At 41.0% G+C, this 23124-nt stretch overlaps 4 protein-coding genes across 16 annotated transcripts in view; 2 read left to right on the forward strand and 2 right to left on the reverse strand.

Annotated features, from left to right (window-relative positions):
• The window catches only part of LOC133383849 (cleavage and polyadenylation specificity factor subunit 6-like), a 25678-nt gene extending 24955 nt beyond the window's left edge, over positions 1 to 723 (forward strand). The window contains exon 6 of the mRNA XM_061625338.1: positions 574 to 723. Within this exon, the coding sequence (XP_061481322.1) occupies positions 574 to 637 (64 nt within the window). The 3' untranslated portion in view covers positions 638 to 723. The remainder of the gene's footprint in view (positions 1 to 573) is intronic.
• Positions 1 to 1894, reverse strand: part of MRPS10 (mitochondrial ribosomal protein S10) — an 8176-nt gene extending 6282 nt beyond the window's left edge. The window contains exon 1 of one of the 3 annotated variants that reach the window (XM_061625333.1): positions 1797 to 1894. In XM_061625333.1, coding sequence (XP_061481317.1) covers positions 1797 to 1889 — 93 coding nt within the window. In that variant the 5' untranslated portion in view covers positions 1890 to 1894. Of the gene's footprint in view, positions 1 to 1283; positions 1722 to 1796 lie in introns of those variants that run through there. The other 2 variants (XM_061625332.1, XM_061625335.1) reach the window with 2 other exon arrangements.
• On the forward strand, positions 1431 to 16303 carry LOC133383847 (uncharacterized). Of its 3 annotated transcripts, none has more exons than XM_061625329.1 (5): positions 1431 to 1713; positions 5876 to 6148; positions 11220 to 11548; positions 11661 to 11890; positions 12221 to 16303. In XM_061625329.1, exons 2-5 carry the CDS (start codon positions 6070 to 6072, stop codon positions 12609 to 12611), a joined length of 1029 nt encoding a protein of 342 aa, XP_061481313.1. In that variant the 5' UTR covers positions 1431 to 1713; positions 5876 to 6069; the 3' UTR covers positions 12612 to 16303. The 3 variants fall into 3 exon arrangements, with proteins under 3 accessions (XP_061481313.1, XP_061481314.1, XP_061481315.1); XM_061625330.1 differs by having other exon boundaries at positions 5976 to 6148; XM_061625331.1 differs by having other exon boundaries at positions 6005 to 6148.
• TRERF1 (transcriptional regulating factor 1) overlaps positions 14750 to 23124 on the reverse strand; it is a 93453-nt gene continuing 85078 nt past the window's right edge. For 5 of the 9 annotated variants that reach the window (XM_061625325.1, XM_061625323.1, XM_061625324.1 and 2 more), the window contains 2 exons: positions 21417 to 21625; positions 14751 to 19864 (listed from right to left, as the gene is read on the reverse strand). In XM_061625325.1, coding sequence (XP_061481309.1) covers positions 19543 to 19864; positions 21417 to 21625 — 531 coding nt within the window. In that variant the 3' untranslated portion in view covers positions 14751 to 19542. Of the gene's footprint in view, positions 19865 to 21416; positions 21626 to 23124 lie in introns of all 9 variants that reach the window. The other 4 variants (XM_061625328.1, XM_061625326.1, XM_061625321.1 and 1 more) reach the window with 3 other exon arrangements.

Raw genomic sequence — 23124 nt, forward strand, 5'->3', positions numbered from 1 at the left:
TCAGTGATACAGTAGGGCCCCGCTTATACGGCGGGTTTGGGACCAGGCCCCCGCTGTAAAGCGGAAATTGCTGTAAAGCGGAACCCATTGACTTTAATGGGTGGCATCGTGCGATAATGCCACAAAATGGCAAAATCGTCTTTAAAACAGGGAATTTCCCGATTGAAAGCCGCCGCATCAGTGGAACGCCGTAAAGCAGGGCCCTACTGTACATCTTTGCATTTGAGGACCTTTTCTAGTTCTCTCATAGCTGCCCTCCCCAGTCCTAGCCTGTTTTCTTGACTGTTGTCTCCATTTTGGTTATTGACTGTGCCGAGGTATTGATAATCCTTGACATTAAGCAATAGACTATTGTTATAATATTTAATAACTCCAACAACATGTAGACTCTGCCAGTAGAAGCCTATAAAATATTCAGTTGTAAGCCTGAAACACAGCCCTACAAGATAGGTTAGGCTTACTGATTAGCTGTAAGTCCCCATGTGAACTTAATGGCTGAGTAGGGATTAGTTGGAATTTGAACCTGGGTCTCCTGGTTTGCACAAATATATTTATTACTATTTCTCCTTTCAGAATACAAATTCTTCCAAAGCAGCTTACAAGAAACACTAAACCACAACAAACAGTATCAGCGTGAAATCCTGCTCACAGGGCAGTTTGTGGTAAAACGACCCTGCGGCTGGGAAGGGATAATTCCGTTGGAACAAGCCCTGAAGTGGTCTTTGCCTGGTTGCCTTTCTCTCCTGGAAACCTTCCCACAGGGCAGGTGGTGGTAGATGGTCCTGGGATGGGGGTGGGGGACGAGACGTAATGTCCACCTCTGAGGTGATCCTCGCCTGCCTCCGTCCCTCTTCTGATGCTTCTCTCCTGTTCAAATAGATATGGTCTAAAAGCAACTTAGATGTCGGTATCTTATTATCAGCATTTATTTTCACTCTGAATTATTTTCACTTTGAATAAATCCTTTAAGTCCTTCGGTTTGCAAGGGGGAAAAAAGATCCAACTTATGGATGGCTGATCTCTATGCTTTTAGCAGAGAGACAATGTCGGGTGACGTAGGAAAGGCAAAATCCCTTTCAACAAATACAAGATAGATATTACAATATTCAAGTTGTCGTTGCGGGGCTCGAACGACAACCTGGATCCTCAACAACTAAAACTACAGCGCTCTACTCGCTACGTTTTGAAGGTCGTCATAATCTTGTCACCTAGGCCACTTATATCACCCCTGCGAGCCTCCCAGATGCTCAGCCGAACCCTGCCCCTAGCGACGCTACAATTACCTGCCATAACCGGCTCAAGAAACTCACTCCTCTCCGCGCCGCCATCTTACCCACCCTTTCTGCCGCAACTTCCTGCGGCCATGACATCACAGAGCTCGACTTCCGGTAGGGCCTGAGCGGCATCGCTTGCTGTCACCGTAGCGTCGATCTCTATGGCCTTGTGAAACCGCTGACCACAAAGCTCACAAACGATAGAGGCATTAAAAAAAAGTTCTTTTTGTCTGCAGCCGGATTTCCGAGTGACTTTTCACCGCCATGACAGTTGCGCCTTAGAGTGGTAAAAGCAACGGTTTCTCATAGGAGCCAATGGAGAAGTAGACAAGACTTTCTTGTTGCAATGATTTGATAGCAGTATGTAAGCAAGTCAGACAGACAGACGGACAGACCAGAGCTACAAAACTAAAGACAAGCAGTTCATGCTCTTTCAATCGTAAGCTTTTCTGCGTGGGAAAAAAATGATTTTTTAAAAATTGCTCTGCTTCAGGAAGGGAGAAACAAACTATCTAGTATTACCTCGGTATTGTAGAAGAAAGAGTAAGGACGGGAGATGAGTCCATGAGGAGAAAGTCGCCTGTGGCCTTCTGGTATTGGGACTACAATTCCCATCAGCCCCAGCCAGCGCGGGAAATGTTGAAGGATGATGGGAGCTGTAGAACGACCACTATCAGGGGCCACAGGTTCCCCATCAGTGGCTTGAAGCAGCCCTGCCAATGTAGTCAGTGTTACAGCAATCCTGCGTAATGGCCCAACGTTGTTATTCACTAACAGGCAAAAAAAAAACCTTGCAGTTTAAGAATGTACTTATAGCCAAGATATATTTCTATCCAACTTTTAAAAGCAGGGAAGTTGGGGGAACAGGAGACCTGACCTCTTCTGAGATACTGTACTGCCCTACAAATTTGTCAAAATGCAAACATAATTTGGGTTGATCTTTCACAGTCCAATCCACTTCCTGTGTAGCTTGGAAGAATTTGGTAACGTGCCTCTGAGCATATGGTGAGTGGTGGCAACACTTGCCATCAGGACTACATCATCAAAGATGGAGAATTAAATTTTTTGGTACATTTCTTATTTCCTGTGTTACTACTGTTTCTACAGATAATGTAACCTAGAAAATTATCTTTCTCTCATTAATCCTAGAAATCTGTGTCAAATTTATTTTTATTAGTTTCAAAGCCTTTTTATTGGTCAAAGTCATATGATGGTGAAGGCAGCCTTTTGTGTTTCAAACTGGAGGTTATGTTCTGTTGATGTTTTGGGTGCATTAACTGTTGAAACTGAAACTACAATTTGATATAAAATCAGTTTGATTACAATATGTTGCTAAAGCAATGAATCTAGCTATTGGAAAAAACAAACTTGGCCTGTGCAAGATGTATGTTTTCAGCCTGCTATGCTTAAACTACTCTACTTAAGGAAGGATGGGAACAGTCAATTAAAAACATAGAGCACACCTAGAAGTTTGCTAGAATATTTTTCACCTCCAGCTGCAAACTGAGACACTCATGTCCATTGGAGACTATTCTGCAGAACAGTCAGTGCGATTGTTCCATAATTGTTTTTGGAGATTTTTTAATGTAAATTATGCAAAGTGTTGCTGTACTTCACATTCACAGAAACAGAAGCAAAAGAAAATTGTTTACTATAGGAAACTTAACTAAAATTGCAAAATAAATCAAACATTTTAAGTGGCTATCTCAACTATATCAACTGTTTTAATATTGTTGCTTCCTCTCTGCTAAATCAAGATAGGCATAGCACGTCTTGTTTCTGTTATTTGGGCTGATTGCAGGTGTTGCCATCACGCACCATATGCTCAGAGGCACATTACCAAATTCTTCCAAACTACACAGGAAGTGGGTTGGACTGTGAAAGACCAACCCAAATTGTGTTTCCAGTTTGACAAATTTGTAGGGCAGTACAATATCTCAGAGAGCAAGTCAGGTCTCCTGCTTCCCTGGTGCATTAACTATAGCTGCCCAATTTCCCTGCTTTTTAAAGTTTGATAGAAATACCTGTTGACTATGGGTACGTTCTTAAACCGCAAGGTGGGGTTTTTTGCCTGTTAGTGAATTTCTTTGTTCTTTAATCCAGGAGGTGAGAAATGGGATTCTGTGCAAATGTGCTGAAAATGCTTATTCAGTGGGATTATCTCCCCTGCAATCATGCTTAGGATAGGTGAAACTGACAACAGAGGTGAAGTGGGAGGGCGTGAGTGGGCAGGGGAGGAGGAAGAGGGGAGGGGAGGAAAAAGGGGAGGGGAGGGGAAAGGCAGGTCTGACCATTTGCATGCTTATTGAGTTTAATGGGATTTATTCCTGTACAATTATGCTTAGGATAGGTAAAACTAACCAGGGGGGAGGAAAAGGGGGAGAGAGTTGGGGGAGGGGGTTGGAAGGAGGGAGGGGCAGAAGGGGTGAGGGCAGGGCATGTAGGAGGGGGGGAGGGCAGGGCAGGTTTGATTATTTGCATGCTTTTTGAGTTCAGTGGGATTTACTCCTATACAGTCATGCTTAGGATAGGTGAAACTGACATGGTGGAGGGGCAGGGAGGGGGAAAGAAAGGGGAAGGGTAGGGATAGGAAGGAAGGTGGAAGGGAGAGGGAGAGGAGATTGGGTGGGTGGGCACTGGGCAGAGGAAAAGCCCTTTCCTTTCCAAAAGGAAAACATTGTGAACAGTACAGTATCATTGCTTTTCAGGGTTTCCCCCACCTTTTTATTCTATTTTGTTCATTCAGCCAGATAGGCGGCCTAAAAATAAAATTTTATTATTATTATTATTATTACAGCAGGCACATGGAGTCTTCTACCCAGATTTAAACCAAAGCTGTCACTGGCCTCATTCACACCAGACCTTTATTTCACTTCTCCCAAAGAATCCTGGGAAATGTAGATTGTGAAGGGTGCTGAGAGCTGCTAGGAGACACCCTGTTCTGCTCACAGATGTACAATCCCCAGAAGAGGGGCTGACTGTTAAACCAGTCTGGCTACTGGACCTCTGTCAGGGGAATGGGAGTCTCCTCTCAGCACCCTTCACAAACGACACTTCCCATGATTCTTTGGGGGATGCCAGGACCAATTAAAGTAGAATAAATGTCTGGGGTGGGTGTGGCCCCGATTAGCCGAGCCAAAAAGCTGTGAGTCTGGCTTGTAGAACACTAACAGTTGATGCTTACTGAGCATGCCTGTGCTGCAATGTTAAATTTCTTTAAATTAATTAAAAATCAGCCAGGCATTTTTTAAACTTTTAAACGGCAGACAATTAAGGTCAGAGTATGGGGCAAGGTCAGTAATAGTATTACAGGTACTTTGTGAACATGGCTGATTTTTAATTAATTTCAACAAATTATGAGATCACTGACAGAAAAAATTCCAACAAGGGTCTGGATTTTTTAGTTTTACATTTTGAACTCTCGATTCTCTCTTACTGTTTTGTATTATTGCCATGAAAACTTAGAGGGCTGTTAAGCAAGCGTTTCTAAGTTCAGGACTATAAGGTTTTATTTTGAAATGAATTTATGGGTATAGTATACAGCCACTCTTATAGCTATATAATCTCTGTAAATGATTACAGAGAGGTTTAGCCCAGCTGGTATCTGTATTGGATTGGCATTGCATGTAGGTGCTGTTGTTTTAAACTGCATAGATCTGCCTGTGTCTGTATGTACATATGTGTGTGTGTGTTGTGTGTTTATTAGATTGCAAATCACTTCAGGATGCCTCAATAGTAGTGACTTAGGACAGTTGTGATCTTCACATAAAGCAACTGTGGAGAAGAGGGAATGTGCTGACTCTGACGGCATCTTATGCCAACCATGCAATACAGCTGTGTTGTGTTATACCCATATTGCAGAGGGTGTGATGGACTGGTGCTGCCGCTGAAGGAGTTGACATAGCTGTCTTATGTAATGTACTCCACCAGTGTTTTACCTCCCTCTATTGCAGTTTGGGATGGCATTAAGATTACTCTGTATTATGTTCTCCGCATTTGGGAGCAGTTGCTACTTGCAACACCCTAATAAAGGTTTTAATAAAGCTGTCATTAATTCTTTCTTTACAAAAAGCCATCTTTTGTACGAACAAAAAGCATTGTTAAATGGTACTTAAAATGCTTGTAAAAAATACTAATTTGTATCAGATGCCAAATCATACTCGCAGTACATCCATTGAAATTAATGGGCATGGATTAATGTACGTCATTTAATTTCAGTAGGTCTAATCTCCGTAGCGCAGTGTGGTAAGGAGCGGTAACGCAGCTGAAGCTCTGCTCATGGCCGGAGTTCGATTCCAACGGAAGTCGAATCTCCGGTAAAAGGGGTTGAGGTCCACTCAGCCTTCCATCCATCCGTGGTCAGTAAAATGAGTACCCGGCGTATGCTGGGGGGTAAAGAAAGACTGGGGATGGAACTGGCAATCCCACCCCGTATATATGGTCTGCCCAGAGCTTGGAAGTAACTCGTTATTTTTAACGAGTTACTTTTAATTTGTTACAATTTTAAATAACGAGTGGGTAATTCCATTACATTTGGCAAGTAACGGAACGAATAGTAATTTCCCTACTTTTCAGCTTCAACTTTAACGTTTCCACATTAGGTTGGATGTTACTTGGGGGCGGGAACAAGGGGAAGTCAGCTCCTGGCTGTGATTGGTTAACACAAGACATGTGCCTCACGCTGATTGGACCTCTGCGCAGACTGTCTCTTCCCTCGTGATCTGTGTTAGGAGGCACGAGGGAAGAGATGAATAGGCAGGGGGAGCCTGCTAGTGTCTGACTCTGAGAGGAAAAAATGGACGCCGGAGGAAAAAGCCAGGGCAAGGACAACAACGGAGGAGAAGGCTGCAGCAGAATGGCGAAGAGCTGTGGAGGTGAGTGACGATTATTTGTGTGTGTGTGTGTGTGTGTGTGTGTGCCCCGGTGTGTGTGTTTTCGGCTGGAGTCTCTGGTTTTGGGGGGGGCTCCGGCTCTCTGGCTACCACCCCTTACTCTCTGGACTCTCCGCTTCAATTAAAAAAAAAAAGTTTCTAGGTGGTCTAATTCCCGAGATATACACCAAAACGTAACCCCCCCCGCAAAACTTTTTTTTAAACAGACCATGCTCTAGCTACAACTCCCATCAGCCCAATCCAGTGGCCATGCTGGCTGGGGCTGATGGGAGTTGTAGTTTAAAGTAACTTTTCTTTTTTTTTACAATAATTTTTATTCAAATTTTCATAAAACAAACAAAACAAAGTCATAAAACATTCCAAGACAAAAAACAAAACAAAACAAAAATGATTAAACAAAAATGATTAAACAAAAAAATAAAATGTTGACTTCCCATTTGTCGCAGATCAGTTATAGGTCTACAATATATAACAATCCTGTCTCTTAAATTATATTATAAAATCACTTTCCTCCAGTAGTTATCTTAATTAATCATCAAATCTCATAAACATTACTTTATTCTTTCCACAAAAAGTCAAAGAGAGGTTTCAATTCTTTAAGAAATATATCTATCAATTTTTCTCCAAATGAACACGTCGATTAATCCATCTCGTTAATAATAATAATAATCTTGTTGTCATAACCATAGTCCAAATAAACGTATCGATTAACCCATCTCATCAAATCTGTTAGGTCCAATAATTTCAATAGCCATTATTCCATTATCAATATTAATTCCATCTTCCATCTTCAATAGTCCTGTTAAGTCCAGTAATTTCAGTGTCCAATATTCCATTATCAGTATTCCATAATAATCTTGCTGTCATTGCCATAGTCATATAATAAGAGTCTGATGGGAATTTCCTCTATCCCAAATATTTTCTTGCCATCAATTCTGAATAAGTTGCTGAAATATTGTTGTAAAGTCATATCTCTGTTCTTTTTTACAAAATGCACTGGCTCATTTCTTGAGAGTTTTTCCATTGTCACATGGCTGCAGTTAATTCCATAGATTTTCTCTATATCAAGCTCCATCACGTCATTCCAGTCCAGAAAATTATCCAAGCCATTGATAACTTTATCTCTAATATCTTCATTAATTTCTTCAGAGACAACGTTAAATTCCAAACAGTAGATTTTATTTCTAATATCCATAAACGCCAGATCCTTTTCCAATTCCACATTTGTTCCAATCTCCAGGGCTTGTATCTTCCCTTTATTTTTTCTTTTCTCATCTCTGATCTCATTCTCCTCTCTCACAGGATCCCCTATTTCTTTAAGCTCCTGCGTCATTTTGCTCAGTTCAATTTTCAGCTCCTTACTGCCCTGTCGCAGGGTTTGTTTCGTTATCTCAATCTCATCCATTATTTTCTGAAACATAATTACTTCCAGATTCTCAGCCACTTTCTTGATTGCCATTCTTAAAACCACGAAAACAAAACAAAAATAAAGAAGAACCACTTCTTATTTCAGCAACAATTGGGTTAATATTCCAGGGTTGATGACATCACAGTATAAACAGATCAGCCTGCCTTATCTCTCTATGTTCAAGAATACAAAACAAATTTAGTTCCCGGCATCAAAACAGTAAGTGGCGTCGTGAAGAAGCAGATCCGTCAAAATAAAATAGACCAAAAAGAGAATAGTCCCAGACAATATAATGTTCCAAAGTTCATATTTTTTTATTTTTTTCTCCTCGGAATAGAAATCCCTCTTCTGTTTATATCTTTAGAATGCACTTCCAGGACAGCTTTTTGCAATAGAAACAGAGATAAGCTATTAATTTCGTGAATAACAGAGAAGAGTTATAGCTCACCCAGAAGTTCTTTAAAGCTGATGGATTTGACAAATCTCTTTTTGCTGCAACAATTTAAACCAAGTAAAAAAAAAAATAGAAAGAAGGGTGCTTGCCTGTTAGTACGTTTTCTCTTTGAAGAAAAGATAAATGTGTTGCATTATCAGATAGAGCTTGTTCGGAAGTCCGTCAGGCATTGCTGGCTGAACCTTCTCTCATAAATTAATGAAATCCAGTCCTCCCAACAAAAACAGGCTTTTGAGGTTGATCTCTACGTTTCTCCCTGCCCGGGAGAAATTTTATCAGTCAAAAAGAATGTTCTGACTGATTTATATCTGAATAAGCTTCTTGTGAGGCGGGAGCCCGTATCAAAAGCAGGCACAAGCGAAGTCACCCTTCCCGGAAGTCTCAGTTTAAAGTAACTTTTCAAAGCTCTGGCTGCAACCCGGCCCTTTCATGATTGTGAGTAAAGTGCAGACTTGTGTTTGTGTTGTAAATCTCTCTTCCTCCTACCCTATTTTTAAAGAAATTAGGCAGGGTTTATCACAGTTTTTATTATCTAGGAAACTAATACTCATTTTTTAAAAAAATGAAGTTTATTTGTTTTTATTATTTTATTTATATCCCACCCTTCCTCCCAGTAGGAGCCCAGGGCAGCAAACAAAAGCACTAAAAACACTTTAAAAATCATAAAAACAGACTTTAAAATATATTAAAACAAAACATCTTTAAAAACATTTTTAAAAGCTTTAAAAACATTTTTTTTAAGAAAAAGTGTAAAAACATATTAAAAAGCAATTTCAACACAGATGCAGACTGGGATAAGCTCTCAACTTAAAGGACTTGTTAAAAGAACAAGTTCCTTATCACTTGAGGCTGCAGTTTTCCCTGGTTGAGTAAGCCCCATTGAATACATTGGGACTTGCTTCTGAGTAAACAAACATAGGATTGCACTATAAATATTTTTACAGGTTATATAAATAAACATATCTGATAGTCATGCTTATATAAATATTTTCATAGAATCATAGAATAGTAGAGTTGGAAGGGGCCTATAAGGCCATCAAGTCCAACCCCCTGCTCAATGCAGGAATCCAAATCAAAGCATTCCCGACAGATGGCTGTCCAGCTGCCTCTTGAATGCCTCCAGTGTCGGAGAGCCCACTACCTCTCTAGTAATTAGTTCCATTGTTGTATGGCTCTAACAGTTAGGAAGCTTTTCCTGATGTCCAGTCGAAATCTGGCTTCTTGCAACTTGAGCCCATTATTCTGTGTCCTGCACTCTGGGATCATCGAGAAGAGATCCCGGCCCTCCTCTGTGTGGCAACCTTTCAAGTACTTGAAGAGTGCTATCATATCTCCCTTCAGTCTTCTCTTCTCCAGGTTAAATATGACCAGTTCCTTCAGTCTCTCCTCATAGGGCGTTGTTTCCAGTCCCCTGATCATCCTTGTTGCCCTCTTTTGAACCTGTTCCAGTTTGTCTGCATCCTTCTTGAAGTGCAGAGACCAGAACTGGACACAGCACTCAAGATGAGGCCTAACCAGTGCTGAATAGAGGGGAACTAATACTTCACATGATTTAGAAACTATACTTCTGTTAATGCAGCCTGATATAGCATTTGCCTTTTTTGCAGCCACATCACACTGTTGGCTCATATTCAGCTTGTGATCAACAACAATTCCAAGATCCTTCTTGCATGTCGTACTGCTGAGCCAAGTATCCCCCATCTTATAACTGTGCATTTGGTTTCTTTTTCCTAAGTGTAGAACTTTTACTTCCACCCAGTTTTGTCATGCTGTGTCCCTATAAGTATCCAATTGCATACTATGGTTGTACAATACTTCCTTTACATTTTAAGTATGCCTTGGGGTAGTCATGGTTCTCCATTGTTTTCATCCTGAGGGGCAGATAGGCTGAGAAATGGTGAGTAGCCCATGGTCACCCACTACACTTTATAGCTTATTTTCATTTTGAAAAATTAATTAAAACAATTTACATGCAGGCAAAATTTATTAAGTGGATTCACACAGTATGTGTAAAGCACATCCAACTCGCATTTAAAGCGCATGACTTTCCCTAAAGAATTCTGGGAAGTGTCATTTCCCCCTCACAGTTATAGTTCTCACCGCTCTTAACAAACTGCAGTTCCCATGATTCTGTGGTGGGATTCATGTGCTTCAAATGGGTGTTGAATGTGCTTTAAAGGAATGGTGTGGATCTGCCCTAGGTACGATGTTCATTCAAGAGTGAATTGAAAAGAACAATTTTAAAAGATACTTCTTACTCTTACTCATTTTTCAGACCTCTTTCTGAAGTAAAGGGTCAAATCTGTAAAAACATTTGGAGCAGCCACATTAAAAGATAAGGGCAGGGTATTCCAGGCAGGGGGTTGCCAACCCTGCTTGGATATGGATGTCTTTGCAGAAGAACCCTAGTCAAGGTTTACCAACAGCACAGTCCAAACTATATCTACTTAGAAGTCAGTCCTGTTGAGTTCTATGGGGCTTAATCCCTTAGTAAGTGTGTTTAGAATCGCAGCCTTCAGGAGCCTCCATCTTTACTCCCCAAAGCTCCCATCTAACATCTCCACAACACTAGGCTCCTTTGTCTCTGCTGTGGCCTTCTGGTGACTGCCCTAGCCTGAAGGCACTTAACCCTTCTTGCTGAAAGCAAGTAGGCTAGATTAAATGTTCCCTACCCAGGCTCATATATATAAAATATAAACGGCATTTTGTCAAAAGTATTTTTGTCTACATTTTATACCTCATCCTTGGTTTTCCAAGCTTGGCATGGAATGCTTCTCATACAGAATGAATTTGAAATGCTGCATATTTATTATCATAATCATATTCAAAATAAAAAATATATGTACCGCCTTCAAGTTGATTCCAACTTATGGTGACCCTATGAATAGGGTTTTCATGAGGCTGAGAGGCAGTGACTGGCCCAAGGTCACTCAGTGAGCTTCATGGCTATGTAGGGATTTGAACCCTAGTCTCATTTTGTTCTCACAACAACCCTGTGAGATAGTAGGTTAGACTGGCCCAGGCAGGGTTATTTAGTGAGCAAAAATGATGCAAATAGGATCTCTTTTAATTGTGCTATCGACCTGCTTACTTCCACTCTGACTGGGGCATCTTGCAGCATGGGGAAGAGATGGGGGCACATCACAGCTGAAGTTCACCCACATAGGAGCATTATCTCTTGTTTATTACAGAGACGCCTGTTGCAGGTTTTGCTGCTGAGAGCAGCAGTCAGTTAGTGCGGCCACTTGAGTCACAGCTTGTTGATCCTGAGGAGGCAAAACTAGAAAGTGAGGTTCAGAAAGGAGGCCCTGTGCACGAGGAGGAGGAGGGCATGAAGCAGTGCCAGTTGCCCACAGCCACATCTGCAGAACAGCAAGTACCATGGTTTGGCTTTGAGAAAGCTTGTACATTTGTGAGCCAGAGTGGGAAAAATGTTGTACGATGCAATTACTGCCTTCCAAGGATCAAAAATCTGAGATCAGCTGTTTCCTCCTCATCCAATGTGAAGAAACATTTTGAGGTAAGCCTTTGTCATGCTGGTCCTCAAAGAGTGTCCATTGTCTATTTATGTTTAAATTGTGAAGTTCCTCTTCCATTTTTTCTTGGATTCCTGCTTTGTTCTTCTTCCTCAGAGGGCACACCCTGAGAAGCTGAGAGCAATTGAAGAAGCAATAAAGGCAAGGAGACGTTGCCTTCCTAAACCAATGCATGACACCCCTCCTCCCAAAATGCTGAAGCAGCAGCAGACAACCCTTGAGAGGTGGGGATCTGGCAGGGATCTGCTTCTTCTGGCAGCCTGCGTACACCCTCGCTTCAAACTAGATCGGCTGGAATCGTGTCAGGCCACCACCCATACCAACAAGTAAGAACATTAGGGAAGCCCTTTGGGTGGATTACTCCAAGGGAAATGTTGTCTCAAGGGAGGCATCAGAGGGCTTAAGGTGGTAGGCAGGGGCTGGTCCTTTTCTTCCTGGGGCTCCTCATCACAACCTTGGGTTGCTGCAGGTAATCCTTAAGGGTCTGCTGTGCTGCCCCATGAGTGTGGTGACTTGGTCACCTTCCTACCTTCCATGTCATCATCCACAGGCTCAGGCTGGACCCTGAACCAGGGGACATGACAAGCATCAGGAAATGAAGAGCAGATGATGGTTTCCTAACATATATGTGTTAACGTATCCTCTCTCTTTCTTAGATACACAATGGAAGCCTTGCTGAAAGCCGAAATAAAGATGGGTGTGCTTAATGAGGACAGTGATCAGTCTTCAGATAAAGACCAGGAAGGAGATGACTTAGCAGATGACTTCTTTAACTTTCTGCCCCAGGGCAAGAAGTCAGCAGTGGACACTGCTGAGGAGGAACTGGTGAGGTACCTGAGGTCTCCCAGCAGGGAAGTGACATCACTCCATGGCTTTCCACGTGTGCTGCGGTGTTTTTTGCAGCACAACACAGGCATGCCTTCAAGCGCCGCAGTAGAACGCCTGTTCAGTACTGGTGGCAACGTAATGACTGTAAAAAGACATTCCTTGTCTGACATGCTCTTTGAGCATCTTGTTCTTTTGAGACATAACAGAAACATATTATAAAAGCATTTCAAGTGTAAAATTTGATTTCAAGAGTTGGGGTATCTTCATTGCTTGGGGGGATGTGAGATTCTGTTATGCCATTATGTCAATCTTATGGATAATTTTTTTTATTCTACTACCCCGTGTGTGTGTGTTTATTTTTAATATTGTTTTAGGCTTCTTAGATGTGCAGCAGCCAAGGCCAGCACCTTGTAGGAGTTTTTTTAAAAAGTAACTGAAATGTAATTGTAGTGATTACTTTTGAGAAAAAGTAAAGTAATCAGTTACTTTCAGAGCAATTGTAACGGTAATTACTACTTTTTGGGCCAAGTAATTGTAACTGTAATTTATTACTTTTTAAAAGTAATCTTCCAAGCTCTGGGTCTGCCTAGTAAACGTCACAAGATGTCGCCCTAAGAGTCGGAAACGACTCGCACTATAAGTGCAGGGACACCTTTACCTTTTTTTTAATCTGAGCTGAGTCCAACGGTTATTATGACCGTCATGCATCTGATGAAGTGGGCTGTAGTTCACAAAAGTTCTATCATGAAAAAGTGTCAACCTTTAGTATTCCCACAAGACTCTATTGCTTTTGCTGTAAAAGAACAACATGGCTACTCCTTCAGAAATTGTTAAAATGCTAGTATGGAAGTTATGCGCACTCCTTTTTTCTCTCACTTACATATGCAGGGCCTATCCTACCATTAAGCACAAGGCCCAACCACCACAATCCCCCCCCCAGCTAGTCTGCCTTGCATCCCCCGAAGCCAGCGGTCTTCAATAGTTTCAGACCCAAACCTACCTTTAACCCAAACATGCAGTCGGGGACCCATTTAAAAAAAACCCTTACCATGTATTTGTATGGTAGTAATGCCGCTATTGCGACCCACGTTAGAATATGACCCAGTTGTGGGTCCTACTCCGCCAGCTGAAGGCAAATACATTAAGCTAGTTTGTGGATCTCAGGTGTGATGGAATGACACTGTTCTGTTGCCAGCAGTGAATAAATTTTCTACCAGCATTCTGGTTGGCTATTATTATTAACTAAATTTATATCTTGCCCTTCCTCCTGGAAGGCACCCAGGGCAGCAAACAATGACAAAACACTAAAAACTTCTACAAAACGTTAAAAATGTTTTAAATGATTTTTTAAAAAAACTTTTAAAACACCTTAAAAAGTTCCAACACATATGCGGACTGTCATGATGTCTCTACTTAAAAGGTTTGTTGAAGAGAAAGGTCTTCAGAAGGTGCCAAAAAGGCAACAGAAACACAACCTGTTTAATATTTAAGGAGAAGGAATTCCAAAGGGTAGGTGCCATAACACTAAAGGCCTGATTCCTAAGTTGTGTGGAATGGACCTCCCGATGAGATGGTATCTGCAGGATGTCCTCATCTGCAGAACGCAGTGATCAACTGGGTATACAAGGGACAAGAGGATCTTTCCTATATCCTGGTCCCAAGCTGTATAGGGCTTTATACACCAAAACCAGAACCTTGAACTTAGCCTGGTAGCTAATGGGCAGCCAGTGCAATTCTTTCAGAAGCGGGGTGACATGTTGGTGATGTCCTGCCACAATGAGCAGTTGCACCGCTGCATTTTCCATGTGGAATGGGGGGCATCATTTCATCCTTTGAGGCAGCAAAATGTCAGGAGCATATGAACTGCTAGAAGTTTCTTTTAGTAAAAAAATATTGCTTCCACAAAATTATCTCAGCTTATAGCAAAAGTAAATCTAGTAAATAAATGGACACCTCAGTCACCTCCTCAGTCTTTCCCCACTCCCTCTGACTGCTCAGTTGAATGCAGACACTTGTAGATATAGCTACACCATACAGAGGTTGCAATCCTATAAGTATTAGTTGTAGATTCTATACACTTACGAAATGGCTTTTGAACGCCCCTTTCCCATCAATTCACCAACACTCAAGGATCAAAATGAAGCATTACTTGTGCCAGCATTAACTAGACATGTAACTGTATATGCAGTGGATTGATTCAGCAGAATACAATATGTATTTGCCTTCTTCTAAATTAATATGCACTACACACTCTAATCACAATAGTTAGGGCCAATCAGATCACCCTAACTGAAAAAGCAACATATGTTAAATGAAGATTAATTTATTTAAAAGATTTTTTTTGTCACATGAACAGAAAAAAATCAGCGAAGAACATCTTATCAAAAGTATAAAATACTGTTCTTTTGGCAGACCGTTACATAGAACTTCTTTGATTTTACAAACAGAATTATCTGTCAATTTAAGAAAAAGCTGAAATATTTCTATACATAGTGCTCTTAGTTATGTACCAGCTAGGATGCATGCCCCCCCCAAAAAAAAACCAAAGGGGAAAGAAAAGAAAAACCACCATATCATATATTATGAAATTAAGCATTTTAGTGCAAACCTGAATAGTATTACACCCTGAAGTTAAACCACATGCAATTCAGGTGCAATTAAGCCATAACAGGCAAAGTTTTATTTTTTTAAAAAATAAAAAGAACTACATTAAAATGTTTATTACTTTATCTCCAAAGAACATTTTTTACACTACACTGCAACTCTGAAATTATTTACAGCTTTTCTGTAACAATATAACAGCAGTTAAATATGTCTGAAAATAAGATTTCTCCATAAAATAGATTTTTTTCTTTTGTTATGTACAATTTTCATCTAATTCACTACTGGAACTGTACTGTAATAAACATGAACCATTAACAAAAGGAAAAATAAAAGATCAAGTTTTCTGGCAAAATTTAAACCATATTTAGATAATATTTATCACTGCAACGTTTTAGAAATACAGAATCTACATAAAAAGTTGCACACACATCAATATTTCTTCCAGGGATTATTTTGAGATTCTCTTTGGTTATTTTAAGCCATGTCATTTTCTCCATAATATTTTTACAGGATAGTAATTTTTCCTGTAACACCTTTCAGAGTAATGCAAGGATGCTACTAAATGACAGCTTTGCAGTTATAAATCTGAAGGAACAGCCAATGCACTGCAATTTCACACTAGAGATCACTCTCTCAGGGGACAAGAACCTATGTTACTCTAAACTTTCATGTTTTAACAAGGCTTTAGAACAGAAGCTTGTTACACAGGCTTGCTGGTGTAACAGAAGATCTGCCATATCATGTACTCAAATGTAAACTATGAATCAGTTTTGGAAGGATCTACTGTTGTATATTATACACACTAGCCTCCTCGCTTTAATTATTGGTTAGAAATCATGCTTATGTCATAATAGGCCTCCAAAGATTTATTGTCACAAATACTTGCAATTTGATTGCCTAAGACTGTCCAATTGGTTTCAAAGAATAGCTCAGCTGGTCCTGTTATATGGCTTTTCTGCAGATTTTTAGATTCTGTGTCGGCTGCTAAACTAGAATTCTAAGAGGGTGTAATAAATCTTCACTTGTGTGATCATTCTTTAATGGCTAATCTGCTCCCTTGTATGGAATGATTAAATTGCATCGTGGAATTTTTTTTAACTGATCGGTCTAGATTTGCACTACAGGAAAACATTTACATTGATAACATTTCAGGTGATGTTCTGTACTGTGTTAGCCTGGCAATATCATGATATGACATAATTTAAGATACTGTATTTGTGATGAGGAAGCAATGGAAGATACTGCACACTATTTCATTTGTTCTTTGATCAAAGAAATCCAAGAATAGATTCCTGTGCCTACTACTGAAGGAGTGTGTCTACTGGTAAAATCAGCAGAAATTGTAATTTTTTAATAACAAACAAGAAAGTGGTCAGTGGAACTGTGGCTATATATGCCTTGCCAGCTGCAAATGTTGACATATCTGGATGGATCACGTGATTAGTTGTCTGTAAGCAGGATACATTTTGTTTTACGATGTTACTCTGGATTTTTACTTTATGCTATCTTTACTGCAACAGCATTTTTTACGGACAATGGCTGAAACAAATTGTGATCTGATCAGATATCAGCCTATATAACAACAACAAAATTAATCTCCTTGGTGAGGCAAATAACATGCCCAGCAAACCAGGTAGTGTTATTTGCTGTACCAGCAACAAAAAATTCAGGCGATTTTTTAAAAAGAAGTGTGCTTCTTTCCCTTTTGCTATGCTTTAAAAAAAAAAAACTCCTGACAATAGAATCTTACTGCAGAAAAGAAAAGCCTTGGCTGTAACTGGGAATACACTGTGTCAGATTTTACTTTTTTCTTGCTGTAGAAAATGCTTGGGGGATTGTGCCAAGTAGAGACAATTTCAGTTGTCTAAACTGACTCTGATGGTTAATCGTCATCTAATTTTGTGACACCCAAGAGTCACATCTGACCAGTGTCATCTATGACTGACACAGTGTTTGAACCTGAGTGGAAACTCCAGACTTTGGCCATGTATGGTTGGCTTTGATAGAAACATCTTTATTTCTCTAATACTATTAACTTTTCTAACACTATTACAGGGTTCTTAGGAAAATATTCATGTCTGTGCAAACACAGGATAATGTAACTTTATACATTTACATAATATGTGCACCTACTTTGCAACATTTATAAACAATAGTTGTGAAGCAAAAGAAGACCATGTCAGGAGAATGATCCCACTGTTAACTCTGGAAAGGAAACAGCTGCCAGCTGCCTAGCTGAGTTATTCCAAAGCTGAACATGCTTACTAAAGCACATCCCACCCCCAACAATCCTGAAAACTGCAGCTCTGTGAGGGGTAACCTATAGGATTCTTTGCATGGGGGTGGGAAGAGAAATGTGTTTTAAAGGTATGGTGTGTAATGCAGCTTTACTAGAACAAGAATTAGAAAACTATGGTCTTCCAGGTCTTGTTGGACTACCAAATCCCATCAGCCCCAGCCAGTATGGCCAACCATCAGGTATGATGGGAGTTGTAGTCCAGTAGCATCCAGGGGGCTACAGCACATGGGGGAAGGAAAAGGGGATACATTTTCAAACCCCTATTTCTTTAGCACATGTGTATTGGGGGAAAAAAACAGCAAAATCAGGGAAGTGGAGGACCAGGAACAGAATTATTTCATTTGGATGAGATTTTAAGGCTTGATTTGCAGTTTTCATAACAATGAAGTGAGAATATTTTCAGAAAACTGAATCCCAGTACTACTACCAGAAGTGAAACCTGATAAAAATTCACTATGCTATTTTTATGTAGAAGAATTTACATCCAGAGATTTGTTTATTGCATTTGCATACTTCCCTCCCCGACCAAAATTGCTAAATATTTGGTGAGGTTTATAGCTTCCAAGAGCAAACCTATGGGCCTAATAGAGTATATTGACAGGCATAAAAACCTCAATGTTCAATATACATTTATATGCTAACATTAATAGCCAAGCTATTGATTTTTTTTACATATATAAATGGCAGTTTTTAAAATTCTGGCCATGATCAAAACCCTTATGTGTTTCCAGCTGAGTTCTGCATGTGTTGGGGTTACCCTATTTTGTATGTGGTGTTTCTCCAATTCCTAACAGTGAGCAGGGAAGCATCAAGTTTTGTGTGTATATCGAAGCACGCCCATCCACTCACCAAACTCGGAGCTACAGGAACACAGTAACCACATAAAAGAACATTTATAATCAGAAACAAAGTGCACACTCAGAAACATGGTGTAAGATTATCTTGTTAAGAATTAGGAAGAATCACTTTTTAAAAAATTGTTTTACCTAAAAGTGGATGTCTCCCTCCAATTCTTTCTATCTGAAAAGTCTTGATATGTACCACTGCAGAGTAATGCTTCTGCACAGTTAAAAGAAATATATCCCACCATAATTTCAAAACTTTTTTAACCATGTGATATCCTTTTACAAATGGAGGTATTTTAGTGCATTCTAATCACTAATGTACTTCCAATCCAAGTATCCAACCCAGCATTCTCCAGTCAGAGGAGTTTGAGAAAGGTTTCAGCAGTTCCTTCTAAGGTGAAGGCCAAAGACTTTCTTCAGTCCACAGCAGACTCAACTTCTGATTTCACTGAGTCTATCCCTTGTGAATTCTGTTGAAACTGGAAGCTCTGAAATGCACAACATGAGTGGAACCCACTGTAACTAAACAAAATGCCTTATAAAAGACAAAACCGAAAGCTCATTCATACAGGGCTAATTAAGCTATTCTTGCTTGGTTCAGGGATGCTCACATTTCTTTCAGGTCAAAGCAGAGCAGAATAGGCCACCAAATCAATCCATGTATGCATACCCAAATACAATGTCAGTCTACATCTTGTTAAGAGGAAAATCTGAAGATGCCCTGGAAGCCTCCATCCAGCACAGAACTTTGTGCTACGGGAAAGAACTTGCTGCAGCTCCTTGATTGGCTCAGGGCACTTCCTTCAGCAGAAAGGACATAACACCCCATGGCTGATCCAGCAGTATGTTTTTAATCCAGAGCAAAGCTTTAAGATGCCACCAATCCATCCCATGCTCAGCTTGTGTTTATTGCACTGACAGTTATTGATCAACCATCATTCATCTTGCCATTTCAAAAGTATTCTTTGTTGTTTCAGACGTCTGAGGACAGAACTAAAGGCACAAAATAAAACCCATGTAAAAATAATTACTCATATAGGGAAGGCAGGATGAAAAAAGGAAAACCCTGAGGAGTTAAAGAACCTGGGGCTTGTCATGAAAATGTCTGAAAGGAAATAGTAAGAGAACATGGACTTCTCAGAAATTAGAAGTTTCTATGGTATTAGACAAAAATACATGTAAAAAAGGGAACAAATGAATCATTTTCCATACTTCAAAATCAAGTAAGCTTACTACAAAAAAATGTAATGAACACAACTCAGATTTATGTCCCTCTCCCTACCCCCAATAAAAAAAATCCCAATTATTCAGATAGTTCAAAATAAAAGGGAAGCAGACACTCCCAGTTAGAGGAAACTAATTTCAATAGGCAGCTGTAATTTAACACAACGGCTTCTTACTTCTACAGCTCAACGTCATCCTGAAGTAATTCTGTGCCTTCTTCATCTAGTAAGAGGTCAGGGTCTATCACTTCAGAACTGTCAATGACCTCTCCCAATTCCTGAGCAACGTCATTGCTGAGGTCATCTGACTGTTCAACCTGCTTTATTAAGTCCAAATGATCCAGTGGAATCAAGTCATGTCCAGCAGGCCTTGTAGTCCTTGCAATTGTAGCCGCCAGTTCAGCCGCAACAGCAGCCTTTTGGGCTTTCTGCCTTTGTTGCTCTTCCTGCTGCCGGTGTGTTTTCATGTGAGCATTGCGACTTTTGATTTTGAAAAACATCCTAATGTGCAAAAAAGGAAAAGACAGGGAGGGAGGAGGGAGATAGCAGATTTCAGAAACTATTTTGAGTATGTGGGGAACTGCATGTTACCGTGAATGTCCCAAACTTGGTGAAATGTTAGCTGAATATGCAGTTAAATGCCTTTTTAAACATTAACAAGAAGGGAACTAAAAAAACTGTGCAGGCGTTAGTTAAGCCCTTGAATGGTCATTTAAGGGGGGAAAGGAGGCTATCTTGTTACCGCTGGAAGAATATTCCAAGGGCAAAAGAGAACTGGGCTTCAAGGATGTGTGCCCTCTCATATGTGCCCTCCACCTTCAGCTGCAAAGAAACAATCAGGAGTTCCCACAACAACAATCCTTTCAGCTGTGAAGGGAGCATTAGGCCAGCCATCACGACCCTTTCAGTAATGGAGATGGACTAGACCCTCTATACTACAGGAAAGGCTTTGGAGTTCAAACGATAAACACTAGAGGATATGCATCCTCAGAGTCCAGTTCCCCCATACCCCAGGATCCTTTGGGTGATGGAGCAGGCCTAATACTCCCTTCACTGCTGAAAGGGTTATTGTGGCAGGAAATCCTGATCCTTTTCAGGTGATTGGCACTGACAGGAAGACTCACTGGGACTGGCTGCACCAGCAGTGGGGAACCTACAGCACATGGCTCTAATTAGCCCTGCTAGTCCTCCTCATTCGGCTTGCAAGGTTGTTTAGAACAAGTTACGCCCACATTATATATGATGTCTGGTGTGGGGCAGGTAAAGATGCAGTTGGGTCAAAGGGTGTCTGCATGTATCACCTACCAGGTGATCAGCAGCACCTGCAAAACACTGTGCAAAGTGCTTCACAAGCAACAACCAGCTGATTGTCAGCGCTTGCAAAACCCCTGCGCACCTCACATCACATGTAACGATGAGCTGAGTGACAAGGCTTGCACAGCACTATGCATAGCCCTTTGCAACCCTTGACAATCAGTTGATCAGCCATGGGAAGCCCTGCCTCACCTGTCAGATTTGACCCAGAGAGGGTGGGGTAGATAAGGACCCAGCCCACTGGCCAGATCCAGTCCCCTACCCCAGGGCTGCACTAAGGACTTTGAACTCACTATTGCAGCCAAACAGTGTTGCTGTCAGCACCCATCAGCTGATCGGTGCCAGCAATGAGCTCCATTGGGGCTGGCTGCTCTAAGACGTTCCCCTTCCTCCATTTAGGCAAGCAAGCAAAAGACATCATCACAGTTCAAGGCACCCAAGGAGGTGCAAAGCAGGGCCAATGAGGTGGTGTGGCCTAGGGAAAGTGGGCACGGTGTGGGAAGGAGGCATGGCCTGGGGAAAGTCCAGAGAGCTAGATAGGGAAATTGAAAGGGCCACGTTTTGACCCTGGAGCCTCAAGTTCCCCACCTCTGGTTTACACAGTGGAATTACCACCTAAATGATCCCCACTTATCATGGCACCTTCCTTGTCTCAGTGGGGATTTATTTTTCCCTGACATTTTTAAACTAGAAACAAGAAACTTCTCTGTGTGTGCATCATCAGTGCATATTTACTCACTTGCCACATTCTTTGCAAGGGAAAACTGTCGGCGGGTCCGTCTCACCACTTGTCGTACTATGAGCTGGTGAGCTTTTGACAGGACAGCAGTCATTCTGGGAGCTGGACTTTTGCTTTGTGCCATGGCTCCCACCACGGGTTTTCACCACTGAGTTTGTACCGCCATGGATGCGAACGTGGCCATTCAGAGCTTGCCTGGAGCTGAACATCTAGGGGACAAAACCCAAACAAAAACCCAAGTCATAAAAGGGCTCTCAGAAGTGCAGCAAAGGAATGGCTATCAAGGCAATTTCGAACAGGAAATGGTTTTGCTTTCATTTTGGCCACTTGTTTAAACATGTAGTCCTGCTGGATCAGCTTAAAACTTTGATTTTCCTGAACAATGTCATAAACAGACAGGAGAAGGCACTAATTCCAGGAAGAAAAAAGGAAGAGAAGTCTAGGTATAGATGAAAAGGCTTCTTAGGCCCAACTGGTTTTGGAAGAAATCCTTCAGGGGCATTCTTGAGTAACAGTTTTCGACCTGGACTATAAACCACTGTTGCAGCTAGAGCGCAACTCGACTAGAGTGCCTGCAAAGAAGGATTTACTCTGAAATGCATTGGGCTTAATAAACCTTTTCCTGCATACTTTGAGATCTTCTCCTTTTTTCCTATGACAGTGGCCAACCAAATGCATTAAGGCAGCAAGCCCTCCCCTGTTGTTTGTCCTCAGCATCTAGTATTAAGAACATAAGAAGCCTCTGAACATAAGAGGTTTTATTTAGCTACTATATATTTATTTCTTACATTAACACCCCACTTTTCCTCCAAGTTCAAGGTGGCCTACGTGGTTCTCCACCTCCCTATTTTATACTCATAACAACCCTGTGAGGTAGGTTACTCTGACAGAATGTGACTGGCCCAAGGTCACTCATGATCTTTAACTTCATGTCTGAGTGGAGATCTGAACCCTGGTCTCCCAGGTCCTAGTCCAGTGCTCTAACCACTAAGACCACACTGGCTCATGTGGCCGAGAGCTGTACTGTAGTTAACATGTCAGTGAAGATAATCAATTTAAGCAAGAGAGTAGGGGGATGATGGTAGGTAAATATTCTGGTTCAACAGATCTGCTTACTGCATTGTGGGGCTGCATGGACATGACTGCTTTAACCTGGGGACAGTGCTATCCATTCCAACGGACACTTGAGCCCATATCATCCTCTACTTTTCCTATATGCAGATTAATCCCAGCATAAGGGTCTGAAGGTATATATGATGCTGCAACCTTGTTGAAGTTAAGCAGGCCTCAGTCTGGTCAATGACTGGATGGGAGACCTCTCAGAGATTCTCTGTATATCACCTTAAGTACCATCATCATCGAAGAAGGGCCAGGGTATAATGAAATGCAATGAAATAAATATGCATAGCCTTGTGTATTGCAAGGGCTGCATGAGATCATTTGCCACTTTGAGAACACAGACATGGCCAATCCTGCCAAAAGACACACTATTTATCAGTTAGCAGAGCAGTGACCCTAGTTCATAAAACTTAGATCCATGGCACGCCTACCTCAGCCTTAAAATTGTTTAACAATTTTTCTCCCTCTCTGGAAACCACTTCCAGTTTTATAAAGAAAAGTAGGTTAAATAAGCAAAATGTCTCTTCTCTGGGAAATGTAGTTCTGAGTTTTACTGTTTATTAATTGCTGCTGTTTTAATCTATGTTAC

The sequence above is a fragment of the Rhineura floridana genome, chromosome 4 (genome assembly GCF_030035675.1).
Source record: "Rhineura floridana isolate rRhiFlo1 chromosome 4, rRhiFlo1.hap2, whole genome shotgun sequence".
NCBI lineage: Eukaryota > Metazoa > Chordata > Lepidosauria > Squamata > Rhineuridae > Rhineura > Rhineura floridana.